Source organism: Zalophus californianus, chromosome 10, assembly GCF_009762305.2.
Source record: "Zalophus californianus isolate mZalCal1 chromosome 10, mZalCal1.pri.v2, whole genome shotgun sequence".
Lineage (NCBI taxonomy): Eukaryota > Metazoa > Chordata > Mammalia > Carnivora > Otariidae > Zalophus > Zalophus californianus.
Genome location: NC_045604.1, coordinates 51,903,633 through 51,920,037, shown reverse-complemented (window position 1 = coordinate 51,920,037; position 16,405 = coordinate 51,903,633). Strand labels below are relative to the sequence as shown.

The 16,405-nt window shown below is 46.9% G+C and overlaps 1 protein-coding gene across 6 annotated transcripts in view; it reads right to left on the bottom strand.

Annotated features, from left to right (window-relative positions):
* Positions 1–973: 973 nt before the first annotated feature.
* The window catches only part of TNR (tenascin R), a 424,235-nt gene continuing 408,803 nt past the window's right edge, over positions 974–16,405 (bottom strand). For 4 of the 6 annotated variants that reach the window (XM_027613061.2, XM_027613063.2, XM_027613062.2 and 1 more), the window contains 3 exons: positions 15,105–15,266; positions 10,588–10,751; positions 974–9,634 (listed from right to left, as the gene is read on the bottom strand). In XM_027613061.2, the coding sequence (XP_027468862.1) occupies positions 9,515–9,634; positions 10,588–10,751; positions 15,105–15,266 (446 nt within the window). In that variant the 3' untranslated portion in view covers positions 974–9,514. The remainder of the gene's footprint in view (positions 9,635–10,587; positions 10,752–15,104; positions 15,267–16,405) is intronic. The other 2 variants (XR_003523289.2, XR_003523290.2) reach the window with 2 other exon arrangements.

Below are 16,405 nucleotides of genomic sequence, written 5' to 3'. Positions count from 1 at the left end.
TGCTAACATTTCTCTTGCTTAATAATCCACTTTTAATTTTCCCTGTGGCAGTTCTTCATTTCCACAACACAGCAATTATTAAATTTGTGTTCAGATCTTTGTAAATGCACCCAGAGGTCTTAAGCAATGGGTGAATCATACTCATTTAAGTTAAAACATAATGTTAGCATTCAGCCACCTCAAGAATAAATACTAATTACTGAAATTCCTTTAAGTTCCACTGTATACGTCTAGTTTCCATTTCCCAGATAACACCCAGAGTGAAATTCAGGCCATGGGCTTTATCTGCATATTACAACGGTCCCTCCTCAGGTAACACCATCCTGAGGTGTGGGTTTCCGGGGTGGCTTATTTCAAAGAAGACCAGGAAATGGGGCTGCTTTTAAAGGTCTTCTCTTGCTGCCTTCACAGAAATGTTTTTTAAGAAATTATGAGGGAAGAGGAAATGAGCCACAGGGAACAGGCTCTGAAAAGTGTTGGCACAGGGCAGGTGCTTCAGTGGGAGACTGCCATGTGACTGGAAGCTGGGGTTTTTGACCCTGTTGCTCACGTGGCCTAGGTTTGGGAACAGGACTGCTGGAGCCTAGAAAATCCTGGGAGGAATGGAACTTAAAAAAACAATTTTATTTCCAAATTTTTAAAGTATTCTCTAAGTCCTCTTTAAAGGTATTCTATCTCCCTTTTAACATGGGAACATGGAGAAACACTGTTCCCTCTTTGCCTTGGAATTTCATAAGGCTCCATCTACCCCTGGCCTGTGGCGATCTCTGTCATCAGACTCCTTCTGGGGTGCCAGGGAGCCGGGAGCACATGAAGACTCTGCCACTCCTAGCCCTGCTTCTACAGGTTATGATGTTCCATGCCCTCTTACTCTGATTTGTGCGGTTTCCTCCTCACCGTCCCCCTTGGGTAATACCTACTGTCATAAGATTCAGACAGGTAGACGCCCCTCCCCTTAGGTAGTCTCCTGGAATGCCCCTCCCTCTCCAATGAGGGTGTGGGGAGGACTTGTCTGGGCTCAGGCCCCCAACTCTGCTCTGTTACTGTCTCCTCTACACTTCTACCTTGCATGCTTGTGGAGCTGAGCTGGATGGAAGTTTCCCTCATGCCCCTGCTCTTCGGGCTGTTACCTGGCCGGGTCTTACCTGTAGGGTCTGGAGGTGAGAGTTGATCTTACAATGTGCACAGGGCTCATTTTCAAGGGAGGGAAAGGGGGAATGCTTTCCCAGGTGACCACGCCTGAGAGGCAGGTGGTCACAGGAGCTGGAGACTGAGCTGAGGATAGACAGGCTGGGCAAGTTAGGATAATTAAATAGTCTCTGCCAGTGCCCCTAGATGGCACTAGAGCCTTGGAGATCCAGCTACCACTGGGCACTCTAGGGTCAAGGGAACCGGACAGCAAGTCAGTCTTTGTGGCCTATCAAGGGCTCCACACCATAGACCAGACCGGTCTGGGTGAAGCTGGGGCATCCAGTAGAGGCTAGCACCCGTCAGGGACCTCTTCTGAGGGTAAAAGCAATGGGTGAGATGAAGAATTCAGAGCGGGTGGGAGGTGGAAGAGGAAGAGAGAGAGAGGCAGAGAGAGGAAGAGTAGATAGTGGGAACAGGAAGGAAGGTAGGGGCAGCAAGGCTATAATGAGAGAACAGGATCAAGGACGGCAAAGGACACAGGTGGAGTAGCAGGACCTTCAGGGATGAGAACAAGGTGATGCAGAGAAGATCTTTTGGCAGAAGTGGTGGTAAACCTGGAGGGGAGGAGGCCCAGAGAAAAGGAGAAGGCAGGCTGGCCATTAAGAAAGGCATGCCTCCCCAGTTCCCCACAGGACTCAGAAGACGCACACCATTCCTTCCGGATCTTTTATTGACGTATAGAAAATGTGTTTAAAAAAGGAACTATACAGAAGCTAAAAGCAATCAGGACTAAAAATACTAGTTAACAATGGTTAACAAGCGGAGATTCCAGTCTTTGAGCTACAGTGCCACGAAAGGAGGGGGAGGTTGGCTTCTCCTCTCCCATCCTCTGTTTTTACTTTTATTTCAGTTCATTAAAGTGTACATCACCTGAGGAGTATGTACTCCATTTTCTTCTTGTTTTTTTTTTTTCTTCCTTCCAGTCTTTCTTTTAAGTAAATGCTTTTCCCAAGCACAGTGTAGCTACAAAGGCAGTAAATTGGTCGGTGTTATTTTTACCTGAAAAGGCCGTTAAAGGTTAAAACGACAAACTCAAATTCGGGGGGCCTGGAGGATTCGGTGCTTATGGTTTCTCAGAACAACAATCTAGAGACCACCAGGGTGGGTTTCAGCTGCCCGGGCCCAACATAACAGCTCCCTCAAAGTCACAGAGACTTGCTCAGGGTACCTGAGAGGCCCCGTGGGCCTGGGGTGCATCTGAAGTCGGAATGACTGGATGCCTGGGTGTGTGTTCAGGATAAGAAGGAGGAGACTGATGTTATTGGTAACGCATCTAGATTTTGACCCTTGAGTCTGTGGAACCATGGTGTGAATCTAGAGGGCATGGGCAGGGAAAGGGGGTTGGTAGGGGGGCACTTACTTGGCTGACATTTTTGTAGAAACCATGGCGTCTGCTGCATCTAACACAGAGGTATCTCACCTTCCCCCAGCAGCCTCCACATGGGAGAGGACCATGAAATGTCAAGTTCTTTCTTGGGGAAATCTATTCCTTTATGGCTAAGTAGTGTTCAGTTGAGAGGAAGGGGTTCATTTCTGGAGTTTGGGCCTGGCTGCCAAAGATACAATTTACCCAGTACCAATTTCCTTCTAAACTCCTCAGTATGGCAAAGAGAACTGAGATTGTACCTAACTGTTCTCTGAGACCCCATGACAACACACATCCCCACTGAGGAGGTAGAGGCAGGTTGGAAAAGGGGAGTAAGTAACATCCGTCTACTGCCTTCCTCTATCTTCATTCCCCAATTTTTCCACTGATGTGTCCCTACGAGGACACTCTCATGGTACTCATGAAAGTCTGGGAGGAAAGAGCCCACTCAGTCTGCAGCCTGCTAGTTTTAGCCTAAAAATTCATGGGATTTCTACGTTTGATACTGCCTATATTGGTTTCAATATACTAATAATATAACTCCTTTCCTCTTAAGTTCTGGAGTAAAACTGGTGATCCAGAAACATGCACCATGTTTATTCTCCCCAATCTTGCCAACCCTGTCTACCCAGTTTGAGAAGAATGACTCTGGAATTCCCTACTCTTCTAATGTTGGGTGGGAAAGAGGCCACTATATTCCCAAAGGAGTAGGGTTGGGGACGTAATGTTTGTGTCCTAGTCTTTTTTAACTGCTACCAACCTGCTGTGGAACTTTTTCTTACCTCCCCAATTAAAAACATAAAAAGAGAAAAAAAAAGAAAGAAAGAAAAGGAAAGAGCTATCTGGCTGTTTCTTACTTCTGATGGTGAGGTGGAAGGTCCCCTGGAGTATGTGGCAAAAAACAACATAAGAACTCCCTTTTCTTAGAAGACAGAGAGAAGTGGCTTCAGAAGCCCCTTTGTGCAAACATTAGTAAATCCAAGATGGCGGCCACTTGGCTAAACAAGTAGAAGGGGCAGCAGTCTCCTGACAGGGCAAAAGCAAGGGCTTTAGAATTAGACAGAGGGATTCGATTATGGCTCTCCTTAGACCTATGTGACTTTGGGCATGTCACTAAACTTTTCTGTGCCTCCATTTCCTCATCTGTCAAATGGTTAAACTTGAGTCAGGGCTGTGGTGAGGATTTAATGAAGTAATACAGGTAAAGTTCCTAGCACAGTACATCTAGAAAGTAGTAGGAGTGTAATAAATACCATTTCTCTTAGTCTTTATTTTGGGGGAGAAGTATTAAAAGGCCTATGCCAGATCTGATCTCAGCTCTGTTACTAATTAGCTGTGTGAACTTGGGCAAGTTGCTTAACGTTTTTGGACTTCTTTTTCCTGAAGTATGACATGAGAGAGTCAGGTTAGATGGTCTCCAGTTCCCTCCTGCTCTGAAGATATGTTCCCAACGTTTGTCTTTTGGAGGCAGCATTGAACACAGTGGCATCCGATGGCAGGATGTTGGCAACACAGGGTGTCCCTGGGGCTGCTAAACCAGAAATGGGAAGAAAACAATAGTTCTCCTTGGAGCACTTGCCTCCTGGTCACACATCTGGACCCTCTCCGTGGCTTAGATGTTTCAGGCCTCCTGGGATCTTGCTCTGCTTCCATGAGCCCATGGTGCCAATGAGCCAAAGCCAGTACCTGGAAGGGCAGATTCGGTGAGACCGAAAAGGGTTAAATGTTTCTGAATTGGAAATTTAGCATCAGCCCAGCCTCACAGCAGACAAGGAGGAGCTGATTTGTCAAGTTAACAGAGGGGGCAGAGCTATCTGAGAAACAAGAGCTGTGTTATTTGGATACTCTGCAATAGCCTTATTAAGCTTGGGAAGGAGGGAGGATTTCTGGTTTGGAGAAAATGCAACACTGTCCAAAGACTGTGAGATTTGCCAAGGACATTTGGACAATGAAGTGCTGCAGGTGCAATGAAGTCATGCTTCAGGCAAGGGGTGACCTTGAAAAATTACTCAGAAATGCTGGAGATGACAAATCAGGCTTGCGAGTGCTGTGAAGGAAAAGTGAGGTCCAAGCAGGACTGGTTAAGCCCTTCTGCTTCTCATTTTCTGCAGTGACAGGGCTCTGGTGCCTTAGTTTCTCCTGAGGTGGTGAACTGACAGGAGCTCTCTGGTGGGAGGTGAAACCAGAACTCAAGGAATTAATGCAGGTCCCTAGACCCTTACACTTGCTCTCTGTACTTCTACTGTGGGCCATTGGTAGAAGGCTTGCTTTCAGTCTCCAATCATCCATCAGCTTCTTTTATTTGTTTTATTTTATTTTATGTTTTATATTTTATGTTTTCTTCTTCCCTGCTATTTCTCAAAGCTTGAAGTACACAGAATGGACATAAGCAAATCAAATGTGGCTACCATTAGCATGAACCAGAGCCATTCTTTCAAACTGGACCTGTATCTATACAACACACCCACTTAAGTATACTAGACCTTTTTTCCCTCCTTGCTTTTGGAGATCTCATTTTCTGTGAATTCTCATTTGGCCTGGTGGTGCCAAAATGCTAGAGTACAGTTGAGGGAAACTTGGTCACATTTGTGTGGGGTGGAGTTATGGAAGAAACAAAAGTATGGGGGAGCATTTAGTCAAAGATGTTTGGGAACATGGCCAAAGGACCAGGAGATCTAGCCAGAGAGAGGCTACAGGCATCACCCAGAAGCCAGCATGTTGTCTCGCCTTTCCTGAGCGTGGAACCTCTCTGTTACTGATATCTGGAGAAAGACGGGCCACCCAGGGAGGTTGGGTGGAGCTGAGTCTGCTGCTCCTGGCATCTGGAGCTTTGTGTAAGAGGCAGACTCCCAAACTTCAGAGATCTCCCCCGCCCCCCCAGGCCTCCAAGGTCCCAAGACCTTGGCAAGTTTGAAGCCAATGAACAAATTATTCCATCTTCTGTGGGATTATTGGAACTAAACTGAAGTTTGAATCTTTCCTTTTCAAAGTTTTAGGACTAGACAGTGAGATACAAGAAGAGTGTCCGCTTTGGAGGGAAAGAAAAGGAAGTAGGAATGAGACTGAATAGGAGTCAAGTGATCAAAAGCAAGCACAGACCCTGAATAAGTAGTTCTACCTTTCCTGAAATTCTGGGCAGAGATTAAAATTTAAAAAAAAAAGAAAGAAAGAAAAGAAAAGAAAAAGGAAGAAAGAAAAAAGAAAAAGAAGAAAAATGTTTTCATTTCCCAGGAATACTTGCAAGTCCAGGTCATGAGCTCGTCTATTTCAGCCTCCTCAGCTTGGTGCATTTACTGCTCATAGGTTCCACTTTTCCTCAACTGATGCTTTTAAAAGAGCTCTTTGAAACGATTCCATAATGACCTACTGTCCCTTAATCTACAGCTCTGTGCTGGGACCAGATTTTAAAAGTATAAATGTGATTAAGGTTGTTTGGTTTGGCATTGAGCTCATTGGCAACCTTGGTTCTTCGGGTTTGTCTTTGACATAACAGTTTTCAGTGTGCAGGGAACTGGTTGGTTTCCAGGGAACAGGGTGGGAGGTGGCTTACCTCTGCTTGGGCAGCCCAGTTGGGGGGCGTGTAGGTGAGGCGTAGGGTGGATTTAACTATTTATGGAAGTTTGCTCTGCATTTCCTTGCTGCCGTTTTTATTGTTCTTTTTCTTTAACAATTCAATCCCGTGTGCAAATCAGTTGGCTGGTTTTCCTGAAACTTGGTTTGGTGTGAGTTCTGGAGACCCCGAGGGGCTGGCTGTCCTCAATCCCCACCATGTTTCATAGTTACTGGCCGTGACTGGGGATGGTGATCGCCACCTTGTGGCCACACTTAGCAAGTCTCCCTCCTCCAGTTAAATCCAGTCTAAAAGCCAGCGGGTGTTTTCCACAGATTTGTGGTCTCCACCCCCCGCCGCCCTCTCCCACCTTCCAGAAAGAACCCTGAAGAACGGGAGTTACTGTGTTGGGAACTGTCTTTATCTGATGGGGAAATGAGAAAAGGAAAAACTGGATCTTGGATCTAGGCAGTGGGTCTGTTGCAGTCATTGGTAGGTTTTGTTGGTTTGTAAATGCCTATATTAGGATTGGGATTAAATCCTAATCCTGCACTTAAATTGCCTCTGGGCAGAGTCCACTTCTATTCCTGTGAGTCCCTTGAGAGCAAGTGGTGTGTGTAGGTGAGTGCATTGTGAATATCGCTTACTGGATCCACCCTTGGGAAGAACACAAATTTGGAGGAACAAGATAAGCAGGAATCAGTGAGTGAAGTTAAGAAGCTCTGAGCTTAGTTGATCATGGATCTTAGGGAGAGAACGGGCACAGTGTCTCTTGAAGATGGTAAAAGCTCATGAGAAAATCACTCAACTTAATAAAAGGAATCTATACATCCTTTTATAGGAGGTTGGGTGAGCTAATCTTTGAAGTCCTTTTCTTGCTTTAAAAAGTTTTTGAAATGAATTCAGGCAATGCTGCAGATACTATTTATAAAAATGTTCCATAGGGTAAAATGGTTGTAATGAAAAGCGAGTTTTGGTTTCCACTGATACTTTCTGGCTTTCACCTGAACTGACCACACAAGGAATCATAATCTCTTTTTGTTTCAGGTCCCTTGATGAGGTAGGCTGTACTGGTACCACCCAGGCCCCTGGGCTCTGCTTTTATGGGCAAAAGGGACTCAGCCTCTTACTTGGCATTACCTTTTCTGCAGTGTTTTTTCCTGTGTGTGTGTGTGTGTGTGTGTGTGTGTGTGTGTGTGTTTTATTTATGACTTCTGAATCTTCCTTTCTTCCTTCTTCCTTCCTTCCTTCTTTCCTTCCTTCCTTCCTAAATAAAGCAGGGCTTCTGGTGAATTTCCATTACTAGTCATGCTCTCTCATCAATGCCAATTTCTACTTAGATTTTCAGATCAGAAACTAGCATTATTGACTATCAAAACCAAAAAGGAAGTTGATAGCCATTCTAGTCCAAGCTTCCATTCAACAGGGGGGACCTGAGGCCTGGAGAGAGAAAACCAGCTCCCTGATGATGTCACAGAGCAAACAACATGGCAGAGATGGGCCTATACCTTAGCCCCCAGTTTCCTTTCAGTGTGCTCCCTACTATTCATTGGTTTCCCACTCTCTAGCTGAATCACATTTAATTTACATGTTTCTTGAAAGGACTGTTTCCCTTTCTTCCTCCTTCTCCTAGTTCTTTTGAAGCCCATGCTGACCTGAGAAATGGTGATGTGGTCTCCATGTCTCCAAGCCCCAGGTTTGTCAGTCACAGCCTCACAGAGTGGTGGGCAAGGCCTTGGAGGCCCGCTAAGGCAGGGTGCCTGCAGCTAGTGGCAGCCAGCTTCATCCACATAAAGTGTGATCAGCAGCCCAAGGGACTGTCCTTTCCTGGGGATCAGAGCTGGGTTAGAGTGTAGTTGTTTCCATTAGGAAACTGCCAACTCTCCAGCTCTTCCGGCAACTGGTTGGGGAAGGAACAAATGACCCACTTTGGCTAACCATGGGCATTACAGAAAACAGAAGAGGAACGCGAGGGGCAAAGGGGAGGGCAGCTGGGGAGCCAGGAGTGTATTTTGGCAGATGCCTCAGGGATAGCTACCGCTGACATTGGATTTAGAGAAGCCAAAGGGTCATGGATTTTAGAGCCTTCAGCTCTCTTGGGCTTAAAAATCAAATCACCGTAGTGAAGACAGCACATCTCATAAAATGGGAGGTAGGCACACAGTCATCCCCTATTCACCTTTGGATTTCCAGATGTAATTTCTTCTGGCACTTTTCATTTTTCCTTTCAGAGGCAGAATAATAAAAGAAGATGGAGAAAGGCTTCTCATGATGTCAACTCATTACAGAGGTCATTCCTATTTCCCACAGGAACAAAAAAGAGCAAAAAACAAAAACAATCTCCTCCTGAATTTCACCTCTTTCCAGGAATTATCAGTCAGGGGAATGGCTGACTGGTCATATAACTTCTTCTTCTGACCCTTATTAAGCCACCCACATTAAGGAGAGCTTGGCTGAACACAGAAATGAGGCCTTCCGTTTGCAATTCAGAAAAAAAAAAAAAAAAAATCCATGACAAATAGGACCAGAAATAAGAAAATAGAGCTAAGTAAGGTCTGTGTTTCCCACGGTACCTGTAATCTCAAATGGCAGATGCCCTGATTTCTACTTTTGTCCTTTCCTCAGTGTCTGACCCCAAAGTGCTCAACCCGCAACCATCTCCCCCTTTCACCCACAAGGGAAGTTCTGTCTGGCTGACCCTAGAGAGGGGGCAATGACTTATGACCCTCAGGGAACACAGCCACTATGCAGCCCAGAGCCAGGTGTGGACAATGCCTTGGGCTTGTGGGGCCGTGGGGGCCTAAGGGTAGGATGGACGGAGCACAGGATTAATTGGGGCTGGGAAGGAGGCCACCGCTCTTAAAAGGTAATAGGACACTTGGCTGGTAAGAGTGTCAGAAGACGAGAATCTTTGGCCCACTAAAAAGGACTTGGATTGTTGGGATGGGGTGAGGTTACTCTGTTTCCTCTGAAGGGCTGTTGATGGCAGAGCTCTCTTCCCGAGGCTTCTCCCAGGGGCTGCTGTGAGAACCTGGCCATCCAAGGCAGTGACCAGAGCACAAATATCTGGGAGTGAAAGGCAACTCCTGGGAGTCCAGGGAAAGAAGGCCTGGTGCCATAGCAATCTGACCCCAGGACTTGCTTTAAGTTGGTCTCTTTAAAACATTCCAGACTTGCCCTCCTTGGTGGGAAAGGAGGCGAAGGTTAAGGATGACTACGGGGGAGGGAGCATGGAGACCGAGGCCCAGGCCTGGGACAGCAGGCACCCACGAGAAGCTACATCCTGCTTCCTCCAACACCCTTCCCTTGTTGCAAAGCACAGTACTCTTACCCCCCACCCCTTGTTTCATATTATAAAATACAAACAAATGACAGAAAAGGTCAGTCGGCCCGTGGCCGCCCACTGCTCAGAACTGCAAGGACCGCCGTTTCCTCCCCGCCGTGAGATGGTGGTTGTAGGGGCGCATCTTCATCTCCACGAAAGGGATGGAGAACTCGTGGCCTTTCCAGTGGTACCAGTTGATCCCCTAGGAAGGAGAAAGACATGCATGTCAGGTCACCACCTCCCACCCTCCCCCCGCCGGTGGAACACCCAGCTTGAAAAGAGGGACAACACCAGGAACAGGGAATCCAAGATGAGGACTTAGCCATTCTCCACTAACGGGAAGCTTTGCGGCCCAGCTCCTGATACTGTCCAAGGAGCTGGGTCTCTTTCCAGCTTTTCTTTTTAAGCATGCCTGTGGCCTGAGTGTTCATCAGGCCTGTACATCAGGTCATTTTTTACTGCCAGCTTTATGTTTTTGGCTTTTAAGATTTGCATGTACCGGTTATTGGTGTTGAATTTCAGAATCCCAACAGTATACGAGCATTTTGTGGAGAATGATTGTGTTTGACTGCTCACTCCTGATGGGAGAGTCAGGTAGTTTCCACCCATGGTGACCAGCCATCTTGGTTGGCTCAAGACTGAGGGGTTTCCCTGGCTGCTGGCCTTTGGGTGCTAAAACTGGGAAAGTCCCAGTTGTTCATCGTATCACCCAGCCCAGCCTGTGGACTTGAAGTCTCTAATGGGGAAACATAGTCCAGTTTACACTGGTTTTTCTGATCTCTCCTTTCCTGGGACCCTTCTTTAGATAAGGTTGAGCCTGTGAAGCTGTTCCTAAAATTGATAAGCTCTCCATGGGATGGTTTAGATGAAGAAATGAAATGGAACGTAGTGGTGATCAAAGGCTTCTCTGGGTGAGTTCTAACTTCTGAGTCCAAATGCTTCTCTTTCTCTCCTCTGGTTTCTGCTTTGTCCTGCCCTTATTTCAGGGCCTGCCTTACTTTCCTCTTCACGATGGTCCTTTCTCAAGACTGAGTTTTTTTTTTTTTTAACAAAGGGAAATGTAAGTGCACCCACTTGTGCACTGAACACATAAAGCTAAGTGACGGTGGGTTTCACAGCCCTGGGTCATTCATAACGGCGGCGAGCCTCACCTACCTGACTGTGCCTGGACTCTCCATATTTCCCGTTGAGGTTGGTCCGATGGCAGTTCTTATACCACCAGGCCCCCTTGTAGGACAGGGCGCAGTTGGTAACTGCAACATCATTGTCTCTGTCCTCTGTGGAGAAAGGGCGTCCTTGATGATAGCTGAGGGAGTCCCCTGTAAAAAAAAAAGATGCTTTCGTAAGGCCATCTGATTTGTCCCTCTTTTGTCAGGATTGTCTGGACATTTGACCCACTCCCAACACACCTAGCCTCCACTTAAGGGACCTTCCATTTACCTCTCCCGTTTCCACCCATTTCCTCAGCTGGGCTGTACGGAACTCTACTCTACCTTAACCCCTGGGTCAGCTGCTTCCTTGCTGCTCTCAGCAACCCATTTCCTCATCCCTCTGACTTTCTGCTCAGAGCTCTGTCCACTCAGTCCACCTCATACCTCTATCTGTTTCTTCTAGGCCTGCACTGGGCACCAATATTCATGATTCCTTTGTCCCCAGAGGAGACAGTGATGAGCCATGGCCACTTGAGTCAATCTGGGTTACCACCGTGCATCCACGGCCTGGCCTTCTCCATGGTTTATTAGGCCGGGTCAACCCTCACCCAAAACCCCACATTCAGAAATTGGTGCCACATGTAAAGAGGGATCTCAGCCAGCTCGACTTCCTATCCATAGGAGAAAGCATGATGAGAAAATTCTAATCATGTCAGAGAAGTGGTTGGGAAAAGCAGGGCTGTATCTTGGGGAAGTTTGCATATGGGATAGACTGCTTGGAGATGCGGTAAGATCTCTAGCCTTAGAGGCAAACAGAGGTGTCTGGATGTTGTCTTGCTGGGATGTTGTGCAGGGGACTCATATGAATTGAGTATTTGAGGCGAGGGATCAAACTTTAATTAGTTTATAACTATCGGCTAAACTTTTGGTGGGACTTGTGGTTGGAGATGTCGTGAAGGGGCGTATGCTGTTGAATCAGTTATTGTAGATGCTTCTGAGGTTGCTTTAAACTACGAGAGACCACCGTTCTAGGTCATCTGTGGTATCTGAGTCCGCATTCATGGTGGCCACTCAATGCCTCCACTGCTTCCTGCCACAGCTTAACTCTGAGGGGATGATTTTTATCCTATGAGGAAGCCTGATCCCCTCAGATCAGTTGGATTCCTAACTCAACATAGTATGTCTCTGTCCCCTCCTTTTCATCTTCTCCAAGGAATCTGGTTTTGTGTCCATTGAGAGCTAATCCCACTACCTGAAACTTATTATTTTTTTTTAAGATTTTATTTATTTATTTGGGAGAGAGAGAGAGACAGAGAGTAAGCATGAGCAGGGGCGGGCGGAGGGAGAAGCAGATTCCCCGCAAGTGGGGAGCCCCACGTGGGGCTTGATCCCAGGACCCTGGGATCATGACCTGAGCTGAAGGCAGAAACTTAACCAACTGAGCCACCCAGGTGCTCCCCTGAAACTCATTCTTTCCCATTTCTTCCAGGTCTGGTAGAAGGCAGAAAAGATTTCTTATCTTTTTCTTTTTCATATTTATATATTTTAGCATATTTATCTCCTCCAATCCTAAATCATATTCATATCCTTTAGCTTTAAAACTTCTTGGATTAATCCTATTCTCTAGGGACCCTTTCTTTACCATCGGTTTGACTCTGTTGCCTCTACTCACCTCCTATCTTCTCATCTCCTGCTTGTCCTTCTGTAATCTAGAATGTGCTCTCAACCGCTGCCCTGCAGCATGCTCTCCAGCTTCCTCTCCGATGTTTGCCTGCAGCTGCCTTGGCCACATCCCAGCATTGGTCTTTATCTCCTCCCCAGATCTGGCTTCCCTTCCCATTTCTGCCTCATACCCACCTCATATATTCAGTACATTGTCCAAGTCTTGGTTTTTCTCTCTCAAACTGCTGTTCAGATTTATACCTTTCTCTTAATTCCTGGCATTAGTTAAGTCTCCTATTATCTCCTACCAGGATTAATGCAGCAGCCGACAACTGGTCTCTGTTCTTCACTCAGATTTACTTTATTCAGTTTATGGCGTCACATTGATCTTCCTAAAACCCCCAAATCCAAAAGACTCAGGACCTACCATGGCTCCTCACTGCTCACCATAGTCCCTTGGTTTTAAGGCCCTTCCTCCCCCAATCTTCTTTCTGTTTCTTCTGAACTCACACCCTGCCCTGGGGAGCCAGGGGCCCTCCCTCCAGGGTAACTGCTCCTTCCGTGACTTCTCTTCCAGGGTTTGCCTTCCCTCACCATTGGGACACCAGCCAGATGTTGTTCCTTCCTAGGCCAACGAGTGCCTGGTAAGCTGGAAATGAGTACCATTTCTTTTGTGGTTCTTTTTAAAAAATAGATGTTTAGGGTGCCTGCGTGGCTCAGTTGGTTAGGCATCTGCCTTTGGCTCAGGTCGTGATCCCAGGGTCCTGGGATCGAGCTCCACATCGGGCTCCCTACTCTTTGGAAAGCCTGCTTCTCTCTCTCCCATTCCCCCTCCTTGTGTTCTTTCTCTCGCTGTGTCTCTCTCTCTGTCAAATAAATAAATAAAATATTTAAAAAATAAAATAAAAGCTCTTGACCTGAACACTTTGAAATCATGAATTTAAAAAAAAATAAAAAAAATAGATGCTTAGTTCTTGCAGAGGCCATGTCTTATGCTTCTTTTGAGTCCCTGTAACTTGTGCAATGAACTTCTAGGGTTTGCTCAACAACCTCTTATTGACAACTTGATTTGGAATTTTCAGTTCTACTCCAGTTAGAGTCCTGACTAGAGACTTAGATTTTTGTAGCCTTGAGAGATGGGGACAGGAGAAAGGGCTGAAGGTGGATTGGAGGCCATGGGATGCATTGTTGCCAGTAGGGCCAATAAAATGAGCAACAGGTCAAGATAAAGACCAGGGGAATTGGGCAATGGTAAATGCCAGAAAGAGAGGATGGGCTCTTGCCCACTGGAGTCCTTCTGGTCTCAACAGAGCAACAATTGGGTAGAGTTGCCCAGAGAAGGGGGCAGCCTACATAAGCCCAGGTTTTCATCTTTTGAGGAAGATGAACTGAATACTTGAAGGGAGGGGTCAGAGTGTGATTAATTTATGATGATTGGTAGTTTGCTGGCAGGATTTGCCTAGGAGACATGAGAGTCGAGTGCGGTCCCACAGTCCTGCCCTCCATGGGGCCCAGCAGCAAGACGGAGCTGCGGTAAAGGAAGCAGTGGCTGGGCCCACAGGAGGCAGAGAGAAGCAAAGGCCTGGAGCAGGTGAAGAGGTGGGAGGAAGGTGGGACATGGGAGCAAGGGGCAAGGCTTGCTCTTCTTCCTGTGGGAAGAATAAGAACTACTTTTCTATAGGCACCATTCTAATCTTAGGGAGTTGATTGTATCAGGTTTTCTTGAAATGATTTAGTCTGATATCTGGTTTAATACACTCCATTTCAATGGTTCTTTTATGCCCAACGTGTAGTAAATTGGAGCTATCATTAGGGGCACCTCAGGCAGATCTGACCAATTGCCATTGGGAATAATCTCCAATATGAACAATAACAAAGCATGTCTTCCTATGGAGTAACAACACGTGGCTGAGAAGAGAAATACTTGGACAGGTGCAGTATTCGGAAGGGCAACACCTTGATGATCTTCTTAATCCCCAGAGGCATAAAAATGCTGCTAAAATTATACACTAGCATTTAGCCCTAAAATTGGAGTTAATGAAAGGACTAATAACTGTGTGCCAAACAGTAGAAAGTTTGGCAAAACAGGTTTTTATGAAATGTGCTATAATAGAACCCAGGAAACAGATTGGCAAAGCCTAAGAAGCAGACTGGATATTATGTTCCGATAAAACTATTAATGCAACAGAGCTTATAGAGATGGTTGTTCTACTTAGTAGAAATGTCATAAAAATCTATACAGGAAACGTGAGCATGTATTTGGTTCTTGTGGAGGAATGAAAAGAAACGTGGTCAGTGAGGGTCATTCTAGTGCTCTTGCTTGCACCTGACAAAGGCCTTATGATGACTACTGAGGGGAGGGGGTGTTCTCAGAATATGGAGTTGCAAGATGGTTTTCCTGGATGTCATCACAGGGGGGCATTTCTCCCCAGACAGTAGATGATTATACTCTCATTGGATAAGAGCCCATATTGATTAATCTAGACAAGAAAAATAATGCTTTGCCCTCACACTGCGCTTTTTTTTTTTAAACTTTAAATGTACTTTTGCTGCACTGGTCGCATCTTTTTCTGACTACTTTGTGAAGTAGGGCAGGCATCCTTATTATGATTTTCCAGATGAGGAAACTGAAATCCTGAAAAATTGGTTTCAGGTCACCTGGGTGGTTAGGGACCGAAGGGACCAGCGCCAGTGATTCTCAGCCCTCCCTCCGCCCTGCTCTTTGGCTGGCAGGGAATTCACACGCTGTGGGGGTGCTGCCGCTTCCCGGGGCAGTTCAGGCTTAGACCGAGGGGGGTGGGGGGGCGCTGTACTTGCTGCCCACCCACCGGCCCGGCGTCTGCTCAGGGGCGGGGGTACCTGCAGTGCCGTTGTAGCCCCCTAGGCGCAGCTTGTACAGGTTTCTGCCATCCTCCACCGAGAACTTGTCGTAGGAGGCGAAGGCAGCCTCCTGGCCGTCCCGCATGTCCACGCGCAGCTCGTAGCGGCCCTGGGATGTGATCCTGTGTATGTTGTCCAGCCCTGTGGAGAAGAGCAGAGAAGGTGGGGGCCCCGTCCCAGCGGCTTTGGAAATGGGAGCGAAATGGGGCTGTGGCCTCACAATGGATGTTACAGAGGGGGAGGGGGATCTGGATTGCTTCTGCCCTCAGCCCTTCTCAGGTCATTTATCAGACAGACCTTGCCAGACTCAGAAACTCCTCCTGCAAAAAGACAAACCCTGGTCTGCTGGTGGGTACATCCCCCCTGCCCCCCGCCCTGCCCCATGTCAGCTCAGGGGTCCTAACATCCAGTCTTGACTCAGTAGCAGACAAACCTTGAGCCTTGGGATTCCTGGCCCTGTCCCCTACCATCTTCCACTCCAAACCATGGTGTTGGGTGAAAATGACAAGGCTATTACATAGGCGTGAATTCTTTGGCTTGAGTGATAGGAAGCCAGAGGTAGAAACACTGATAGAGGAGTTCAGGACAGGCGCTAGGGGCCTAGGAGGGCCAGATACCCTACCATCGCCTAGTGGCCTGCAAAAGAGATTCTGTTCACCTTGTATTACACTGCCTTGCCCTTTCTCAGCTTCCAGCCCTCCTGGGGCTCCCATAGCCAGGTCAGGGGATATTGCCATTTGCCCCCTGACTTCAGTTCCTTTTTGTCTAATCTACCTGCTACAGTTTGCTTTGCCCCCTCTGCACTGGTCTTCTGGGGGTTATTTTCACCCATCTGCTTCCCTTTGGGCTCTAAGCTTCCCGGACCTTGGTCTAATAGTAAGGTGCAAACCTCTGTGAGCCCACATTCTCCTTGGCAATGTTTTCTCGTGTATATTCTCTTGTCCGTTTGCCCTGGCTGGCTGGACTCTGGGACTTTCTGATTTTGACCTACCTGTCCAGACTTTGAGCCACTCACCTTGCATTGCTGGTGATCTCTGAGTCCTCCTGATTTCTATCTGCCTACTGAACCAAGGTCCTTTTGCTTTGCTGTCATATCTGATATCTATCAGAGTATACCATGATGAGAATAAAAGAATTGCAGTGATGGAAGGGTATTTAGAGATTACTTAGGCTAATCTCTTTGTGGAAAAAGAGGTTGAAATCTACACAGGTGCTATTATTGGCTGAGGGCCACCTGGATCTTTCTGCTTCCCTACCTGTTTGAGTCATTTTAATTATAA